General features: G+C 33.8%; 1 protein-coding gene across 1 annotated transcript; it reads right to left on the bottom strand.

Moving 5' to 3' along the window:
* Nucleotides 1–1,046: 1,046 nt before the first annotated feature.
* Nucleotides 1,047–8,527, bottom strand: LOC135665983 (amino acid transporter AVT1C-like). The gene is made up of 13 exons (XM_065177448.1): nucleotides 8,415–8,527; nucleotides 7,976–8,209; nucleotides 5,965–6,290; nucleotides 5,288–5,502; nucleotides 5,158–5,181; nucleotides 4,644–4,824; nucleotides 3,854–4,073; nucleotides 3,632–3,767; nucleotides 3,032–3,051; nucleotides 2,550–2,695; nucleotides 2,285–2,328; nucleotides 2,144–2,206; nucleotides 1,047–1,393 (listed from the first exon to the last, which is right to left on the bottom strand). Exons 2-13 carry the CDS (start codon nucleotides 8,191–8,193, stop codon nucleotides 1,295–1,297), a joined length of 1,692 nt encoding a protein of 563 aa, XP_065033520.1. The 5' UTR covers nucleotides 8,194–8,209; nucleotides 8,415–8,527; the 3' UTR covers nucleotides 1,047–1,294.
* Between the last annotated feature and the right edge of the window lie 1,325 nt (nucleotides 8,528–9,852).

The following is a 9,852-nucleotide window of genomic DNA, read 5'->3' as shown; positions in this document are numbered from 1 at the left end:
TAAGCGTAAAAATATGATATTGTAATGATAATAATGATAACCCAAGAGGCACGATATTATATCAATGCTTTTCAATAACATTTATAGTATTTTTACTTGATTATCAATCGAATCTCGATATTTTATAAAATTATTTCTCGGAATTTATGTAATTATAGAGGAAAATTAAGAAGATTTTGATATATTTTAAAATAAATGAAAAAGACTCTCTATGAAAAATATAGAAAATTGTAGAGGCACTCAATGAGAAATAAATAAATGAATGAAATTTGGGGTATTTGAAAAAAATGTAAGGACTCTTTATGGAAAATATGGAAATATGAGTTATCACCCGAGAAAAATCTAAAATACAGTGTTTCTTTAGGGAAATTATCCAAAATAATTTACTTTGAAGGGATATATATGTAATTTGGCCTAATAATAATGTGGTTGGGTTTTATATGTTTTTAGATTAAGTATTTATCTTTTCCTAGTAAGATTCTTGTATATTAATCCTTACAAAGTATAAAAATAAATTAACATATATATATACTTAATATTTTTAGACAATATTATTGTCAACTATAATTTCTCTAGCTTAGTGAACGACGAAGATTGATAAATGTAAAGGCATTTATAGGAATTTTGAAATTTTATAGGGATGTATAAAGAGAACTAACGGATAAGTAGGAAAATAATTGACTTTGGAGACTCAGATGTTTCTATATACTGAAACCTGACCCGAACTCGTGTTCATTTCTCGATTGACTGATGATGATTTGATGATGTTTTCCTTAATCTTGCACAAGTGGTCGAGATTTGATGCCATGGCTTTCCTTAATCACGAATTTAACTGTTCTAATTGTGTATGTGGTGTCATTTAACTTAGAAAAACACAAAGCCTCATTAGACAACAAGGCTGGTGATAAGTGCATTGCTTCAATCACTCACTCTACATGGAATGATTGTTTCATTTCTAGCATGCAACTGCATATGCACAAATGAATACAACAAAAGGAGGTCAAAATATGACGATTTCACTTGCAAATCAAGAAACAAAACAAGAGTTAAGTAGCAACAATTTTTAACATAAAAGCAAGAAATCATCATTTAAAATGTACCACATTAGATCATGTTATGCATAAGATCATATCACTTATTGTACTTGTATAAATTAAAAGAGGAAGAAAAGACTAAGACCAACACTAGTTCAGTATCCGATAAACAAAATTTACAAGAGGACATAAATAAAAAGTAGTAGGAATAATAAAAGCAAAAATGAGGAACAACCAACTAGATTTGCTTGGTGCCGTGATCATTGACTCAATTTATCTACTATTTTGGAGATTGATGAGACGGTGCCGACAATGGAAGAAACAACTCCAATTGTGATAATGATGATGCAAAATAGTCCCTACAATTGAAATTAATTAGACAATATATTACACAGCATGTACATCGCATAAGATGCTAGCTAGCAAATTATTATTAGTTATGTAATGATTCAACCTTCTAAATTTCTATGCATCGAAACTAAGACTTTAAATTATTTTATCTCGTGGATAAAGTAGAACATGGATCCATACTTAGATACTACTATAATTTATCTTTGAACCTCTTAATATGTGCATGATATTATATCATCAATAAGCATTTGTTCAGTGTTTTAGTGGTCTAAAATTGTGAATGCTTTTTTTATTTATGATGAGCAAACCAATATTTGGAATAAAATGAATGTTTCTGAATTTTTGTAGATTAGATAAACAAAGAGAAGCTTATAAATATAAAGAGTTCTTTTGGAGATTTTTGTAAAAAGGATGTATAGACAATGATAGAATCAAATCAAACACTAAACATTTTTTTGCAAGTGTGCATTAATTTTTTATGTTAGTTGGATGTTAGACTTTGACCCTTTCTCCTTTGATGAACTGATGTCAATCAATGATTCAATAAGATGCTAAACAAACTTAATATAATGGTTTTGTGAAGAACATATTTCTGAAATATCTTGTGAACTTTTACATTCAGCTTGGTTGTTATTTTGCACCAAATATAAACTTATTATATTACCATTTTTTCAGCAGATTCATGACATATCAAAAACCTTCTGCAAATGAAATGATAGGAGCATATATGGCTGTAGGTATTGATTAAATGTTATTACCTGAATTCTTGTAACTTTATGACGAAGTATGCTCAAGAAACAAGCACATGGAAAAATCAAAGTCTGCAACAAAATAAAATTATTATAGATAGAACAGTGATGTCAAACTTTTAAAAAAATTGAAGCAAATCTAGAACTTACAACGAGCATTGTGAGCAAAGATCCAATAAAAGCCATCACCAAACCTGTTAAGAAAATAATAACCAAATTATACAAGTGCTTAAAGCTGAAAAATTTTATAGAAAATGCAAATGGGAAAAGAGGGGTTATTTCATCCTAAGTCACAAGTAAATTATTGCGTTGCTAAGTCATGAATTGAAATGTAAATTTTTAGGGAATTAACACTTAGGAAATAATTGGTAAGATATTGTAAAACTGAAAAGGAAGCAACATGAAATAAGCTTACCAAAGAAAGGGACGGAAAGAGCCACTAACAGAGTAGAAAGAACCAGCGTTGTTCTTATCATGATTGCATACAAGTGCGACTTTGATTGGTTTGATGGTATCAACTCCTCCAAACTCAGTGCCAAAGGAGTCAGAGTTAATGCATATGTTTTCATAAGTTAAGGATAACAAAAATTTCCATAAGAATTTGTGTGCAAACTTCCAAATATCACGCTACTATGAAGAGACCATAATCATTACCATCTATTTAAAATTTAGAATTAAAAATGTTTTTTAAGATAGTTTTAGTAGAAAATTTGGAATTACCACAAAATTCATTTGACTTCCAATCAAAGTTCAACTAATTGAAGAAGCTGAAGCATTTTTTTGATAATATAATAAATCTTTGAATCAAACTTACAGGAACAAAGAGTATCACCATTAAACAAAGTTCTTCAATGGAGTACAATATGATCAAAATAGAAAATGTCATTTAAAGGATATTTAGTAATCGGGTTCACCACCTGCAACCAAAAGTCTATGAAATAACATTAGTAACCAACTCGACCATTATCCCAGGATGTAAATTTTTTTTAAGACAAATACTTCAATTAAACAGTCAACATCTTAATTTGAACATCTAATAGATAAACTTAAAAGATATTGTTGATTTTATTGTTGTGAGAATACATTTTTTTCCCTTTTTACTTAGATAAATTATCAAATATGCATGTCTCACAGTTTTATTTACGTTCATATTATTGATCAAATTAGTCTAGTATATGCAACACAAAAAAACAACAACATTAGTGTTTTTAGTAGAATCTCTTGTTTATGAATTGTATTCAAAGTTTCTGATAATGTAATTTTCCAATGAATTTTATTTTTTCCTTTTCTTCCCTTTTCTCAATTAAAGAGATACAGAATTTTATGATTTTTCTTTTTTAAATTTTAATATGTACCTTCATGTATGCAAGAAGCAAAACCTTCAATGATTTATAAGAAAATGAAATAAAGATCAATATTTCATGCATTTTATAGACCAACTAGTTAAAGTTCGCAATCATTGAGAAATAATAATAAAGAAAAGAATATAGTAGTTACCGTAGTCCACACAGTAACCCTCGAAGCCACTAGATTATGTGGCATGTTGAGAGTAAATTGCGATTGCGTTGACTCCCCAAACATAGTGTAACCCATGACAGCAACCCCAGCGAACATCACAGTACAAATTGCAAAGCTACAAATATGATTGGCCAAAATGTAGTTAGATTTCTGTGTATTAGTGAAAGGTAAGGAATACTAACATGTCTTAGATCTACTCACCTGGTAAAGAGAACGGAAGGATATTGATTGGGTTTCTTCAATGAGGAATATATGTTCGGGAAAACTGCATGACCTGAATAGCAGTATCCATATATACCAATGGCAATTGGTATACCTGAAAGATTTAGTGAAGTGCCCTTATTTTGAAATCCAACTTTGTCGACTGTACCAACCCAAAATAAGCTTAAGACAACCATTACCGATGCAATAACTCCTCCAACTGCCAAATATTGAGAAAGAAAGGAAAATTAATAAACCTATAAGTGGATGTTTTTATTAAATCAGAATCTAGTAAGCATGCGTTTTCTTAAAATGTTTGATGAATTCTAAATTTATCTGATTCTGGTGATAAGGGTTCATTTGGTGATTGCAGACCCATCTGCATCTGCTTTGAATAAAAGAAAGTGCAATTTAAGGATAACTAATTGATCATATATTAATTTAGACCTCACAAAATTCCATTTGCTAGTACATGATTAATATTTATATATACACGCATATACATTTCATGCCACAATCATCACTTAGTTGTGTATAAAGAATGAAATGATGCATATAACCAGTATTAAAATATGACTTTGTTGACCCTGTGTTTCCCAAATTACTAATTCTAAACAATATCTAGAAAAATTTCTAAACAATAATAAAATATTTCTCAAAATGCTCTTTTGTGTTTTTGACTTGCAGATGAAACAAATGATCCATTAAAATGTTGACCTCATGCATCTTACCAAATTAGCTAGTGTTAATGACAACTGCAACAAGAAATTATTGAAGGGGATATACTGACCTGATATGTAACTAAGAACACTTAAATCTCTAAGCCACGTAGTGGGGAGAACCAAAATAGTCGTCAAGATGGCAAAGAGTAGACGAGAGTCTAAATGTATGCCGCCTATATTCAGTTGCGCATTTGGAAATAGTGATGATAAGTTATCCCTCTCTAATATTATATACTCAACACAACAAGCCTGCAAAATGAATGCACATTAGAAATCACAAATACTATCATAATTATTAAATAAAATAATGTTAATTCACTAATTTTGATTCCCTATGACTCATATGATTGGTATCACAATTGACAGAATAAAAAATTCATGTTTAAGCCCAACCAAAAAAATCATTCAAGTGGATTCTCCCCAATAACAGCTAACCTCAAGACCACACAGGTCTACGTGACGTATGAGATCATATAGCAACAAGCTCTTATACCAATAATTATCCCACATCCTAAGCCATAATGTCATCAGATAAAAGACTGATATGATGATGACGACGTGGATTCAGGTATTTATACTTACATACAATTCCATGTAGAGGATTATCTGCGTGTTCATGAGAACATGAAACGAAAGCGTTAGTTCATCAGTTCTTAATAGCGGTTAAGATTCAAGAGAATACAGGAAGTGGACATGGCTATGAAGGGCTTACAGAGATGGCAAAACGACCAGTGGTACCAAAGGCAGCCTGACCTATGTCGGGGTACGTCTCCAGGCCTTCTTCACTATCCAAGCAATAGCGCAGCAGAATGCCGGTGTACCACGCAAGCACGGCAAATGTCAAGAGTATGGAGAGCCCAAGCCATCCTCCTTCTTTGACGGCATAAGGTGTTGAAAGGATCCCAACCCCACATAAAACATTCATCCCTAACAAAGAAGTTTCACATGATACCGTCAAGAAAAAAAAAAATGAAAATGTCAAATGAGAACGGTGAATTAATTTCTTACACAGATTATTTCTACAATCAAATTATTCCTTATGTTGATATCAGGATCACGAAAGCCTACGGATGGTTGATAAGAACCCCTTTTTTTTTTCTTTTTTTTCTCTTTGTGGTTCTCAAGCTATGAGTTAAACTTGCATGGTGAACAAGTCCTATATTTGACTGCGAGTGGTCATAAAGGCCTGTAGATTTGGGCCTTTGAATTCAACATAGCTCTTAACATTATGTAACTCCTCTAACAACTATCAATACGTGACATAAAGGCAAACATGTATAAGAGATGCAAACAATACATAAAATAGATTTTGACATTAAGAAATAAACTAAAATAAATTTTCATACTCTTAAAAAGTTGATAACAAGGATGAGATCGAGATATGCACACCATTGAGCACCGCCTGTCCATAGGAACAGCTCCGGGATACGGGTAACTCATGAGGGACCTTCTCTTGTATCTTCTCTAACGATGGCTTCCTCGATGGCAGTGGAGGGATCAATAGCGAATGCGAGCTTTGTCTTTCTTCGTCTTGTAGTTGAAGATCAGCAGCAGTAGTGGGCAGTAAAGGCTTAATAAGTGACGCAATGATTTCTGGGGTGTGCTTGCCTCGAAACGAGGAAGAAAGGAAGGAACTTGACAATCTGCTGAGTGTTGGAGTCCCCAGGAACCCTATCGTTGGTGGAGTCACACTACTGTACATGTCGATGGATTGCCTGAGAACAAAAAAGAAGAAGAAATATTGTGTTTAGTTCATCGTTTAGGCTCAATATCAAAAGCATTGCAAACAAATCGGTAAAACTATCTGAATAATTTATCACCAGAACCTTTCAGGCATTAAACGATCTTTATACTCTGATATAATCCACTCACTTAGCCATACAGTTAAACGGATATAATTTCATTTGAACATACTTGTTGATGATGCCTTTCGTGGTAAAAAAGGCATACCTTGAATATTTATGTTTATTTCAGAAAACAAAAAATAAAAAAATCTAAATTTACAAACAAAATTAACCGTTCAATTTCCTTTTTTTTCAAAAAGTGAAGGAAAATTTCATCGTTCAAGTTCTAAAATGGAACAATATTTCCGTATGCTAAACAAACGAAACCAAATAGGAAACAGGTTTTATTTCCATTCTCCAAACTAAATAATTTATCTTTGTTGTTTATGGAAAAGATCTTCCAATGGATTTTTCTTTCCAAACAAAATACTGTCAAATTGCACCTCCGCTGTATGACATGTTGGTTAACGTTTCCATAAGTTATTTATAAATGTAAGATTTCATAAGATTCCAGAAATCATAAACTGCAAAATGTCATACAGCGGATCTTCTTCGTTATAAGGCTGCTTAAATAAATATATTTCTCGATAATTCTAATGATCCCAAAGAGTATGGGCCCTTACGATAGTCAGGCAGTGGATGAGAGAGAAAACCCTGTTCCCTGTCCTGGGACAGACTACAGAGCTACACCCTGCCACCTCCGTCTAAGCTGTCGCGGGCCACAGGCACCGTTTCGGCTTTTACTGGACAACCTATAGCAAACAAGTCCGCGACAGATCAGTCTGCCACAGCAGCAGCCCTCACCCTTTTCCGAGACCCTTCGACACAAATCCTATCCAAAACATGAACCAGCATCCCCTGGACATTAAAATACGTAGAACAAGTCAGAGTAGGCCACTGCCACCTCCATCCTCTCCCCCGTTAATAGATTAATTAGGTCGGATTCCTCACGCTTCATCTCCATTGATCATTCTTAATTGATCCCAAAAATATATGTGCTGTCCGAGCTTGAGTTTATACGGAACTAATCATTTATATAAGAGCTACGAACCAATGCGGTACTTACGGACTTACTAATTCTTCTTTCACCCCCACCATCCCAACATGATCCGTAAGTACCAACGGTTGGGATGTGACGATAGGAGGGATCAAAACTCTGCACGAAATCGTACGGCCCCTTACAAACCAATATTGACTCAAAAACTCTTCTACTACAATTCGTACATATAATGTATGTACGAGGGAGGGTATGTAGTACACTTACAGCTAATAATAATATTGGTCTCTGAAGAGATGGATCCAAGTCGCATTGATGAGGAAGGAGACAATACCGCGACAGCCTCGTCCTAACGCCATCAAAAATATTCCATCCAACCTAATAATCTGTCGCCGCGCTAAATTTAAAAGTATTGTCACCAAATTATTACCCCACCATCCTTCGAACGACACCCCCTACGATCACGACTCGCCGCGCGAGATACCAGCCGATTCCCACCGCCGCGGCCCAACGGATCGAGATCGGGATCCAACGGCGGTAACCCGGGAAACGTTTTCCGCCGTCGGATCGCGATCGTAAGGCACGCATGAGGCGATCTATCCATGCAAACGGGGGGTACCTGTAGCTTTGGGGCCAATTGGTGGAGTAGGAGTTGGGCCTGCTCCGCGGGGGGCCGTCGTCGTCGTCGTCGTCGGGGGAGGAGGACGAATCGGAGCCGTCGGAGTCATCGTCGTCGGCCGCCCTCGACGGCTGCGCCTTGTGCTCTTCCTCCTCGTCGACGTCATCGTCCTCCTCGCTCTCGATGAAGAGATTGCGATCTGACACCGAGTTCTTCATCTCCTCGCTACCACCTCTGCCTCAACAGAAAACAACAACACAAACAGGCGCTCCGAATCAGTCCAACAACGGATCTAAAGAGTCTAAGTCAAAAGAGGAAGGAAATCAAGAGAAACGAAAAGGAATACATCCATAAACAAGGTTGCTCTCTTCGTCTTTAGCAACCAGAGCTTCTTAAGGTACATAAATCTAACGAGAGAGAGAGAAGGAAGAAAACTTACAGTGGAACTCTGCAGAGATGGCAGTCGCAGTGAGCTGTGACAAAGGAGGAGAGAGAGAGAGAGAGAGAGAGAGGAAGACGAGGGAATAGATAGACAAGGCGATATTACCGGCGGATGGCGTTCATAGACGCCCTATTTAAACACGAAGCTTAGGGTCATTGGAGACCGTGAAATGTCACAAATACCCTTTAGTAATATAGTAATAATAATTCTACCCTCGCTTTAATAATAATAATAATAATTCTGCTGATCTCTTATAATGTTTGTAAAGTTATTTTTGTTCTACTTGCTTTGTGCTGTTTTGGAATTAATAATTAATTTTTTTTAATTATAAAGAATAAAATTTTAAATAATATTATGTTTTTGTTTTCCCACATAATATTTATATTTTTTTTAATATAACAGAAGTTCCCATGCTCTCAATCATTTTTATCTTTCTTAATAAATGATAGAGGATTCTTTTGTCATATTAAAATGTAGGGAATAATTTTCTGGAAAATTGTCAGACATAAATTATGTGTGCTATTGCATGACCCATAAGCCACCCCAACAAAAAAAAAAAAAAAAGAGAGAAATATTTAACTATTATCATCATTGGTTATTCATGTCCCATATCTTGAATGGTCTCATGGTTCTTTTCTTTATTAATATTATTATTTTAGATATAATTTTTTATGTGACATCTCATTCCATCATAGCATTTGAGACATTGATTCCAACTTAGTTTAATACACCTTTGATTCCAAACATCATAGGACAAAGTGGTAGGCCCCAATGGATGTATAGATAAATGAAAAAAAAATGATACAGTTTTAGTACTTATCCTTTGTAAAAAAAAATTCTTTAAATTTCATTAATGTTATGAAGATTTTAACTCAAAAATTAAAGATTCACCAATTCAATCTAAGATAACCTATATTTGTGATTTAAGGAACTTAAATTATTGGATCATTTTTCATTGAGATTGACTTGGGTTTATCTTCTATTAATCCTTCAAACAATCTAATGTTGAGTCTCCAACCTTCTTCCTCCTGTGTTCATTTTATCATATAAATATTTTTAAAATATGTTATAATAATATATATTTTATTTGATTACAATATAAACACATTCCTTTTTCTTCCTGTGAAAAATTGTTACAATTTACTTGTGTTAAACTATATCATCATTTACTTATATATGTCAAATCATATGTAAAGAGAATCTCTGAACATTGCCTGACAAAAATTGTTGCACTTCAACATGACAAGTCACTTTTTCTTAGCATATGTATTCCTTTGTCACACTGTGACATGTAAGTTTACCATCTTGCCATGTAACATATATGTATATTGACAATTAGCATATATAATCATTTTTATTTCTAAATGAATCTTAAAAAATTATTAATTTTGAAGCTGAGTGATCAAATTATCTTTTTAAAGTTTATGTATATGAA

This window comes from Musa acuminata, unplaced genomic scaffold, assembly GCF_036884655.1.
Source record: "Musa acuminata AAA Group cultivar baxijiao unplaced genomic scaffold, Cavendish_Baxijiao_AAA HiC_scaffold_1052, whole genome shotgun sequence".
Lineage (NCBI taxonomy): Eukaryota > Viridiplantae > Streptophyta > Magnoliopsida > Zingiberales > Musaceae > Musa > Musa acuminata.
The sequence above is the reverse complement of the archived record's forward strand: the minus strand, read 5'-3'. Positions and strand labels throughout refer to the sequence as shown.

Coding starts and splice junctions, on each gene's coding strand:
- LOC135665983 (XM_065177448.1), bottom strand. CDS start 8,193: ATGAAGAACTCGGTGTCAGATCGCAATCTCTTCATCGAGAGCGAGGAG. Junction 2,329..2,549: donor TCTTTCCGTCCCTTTCTTTG/GTAAGCTTATTT, acceptor TTTTCTTAACAG/GTTTGGTGATGGCTTTTATT. Junction 2,207..2,284: donor CTTTGCTCACAATGCTCGTT/GTAAGTTCTAGA, acceptor ATTTTGTTGCAG/ACTTTGATTTTTCCATGTGC.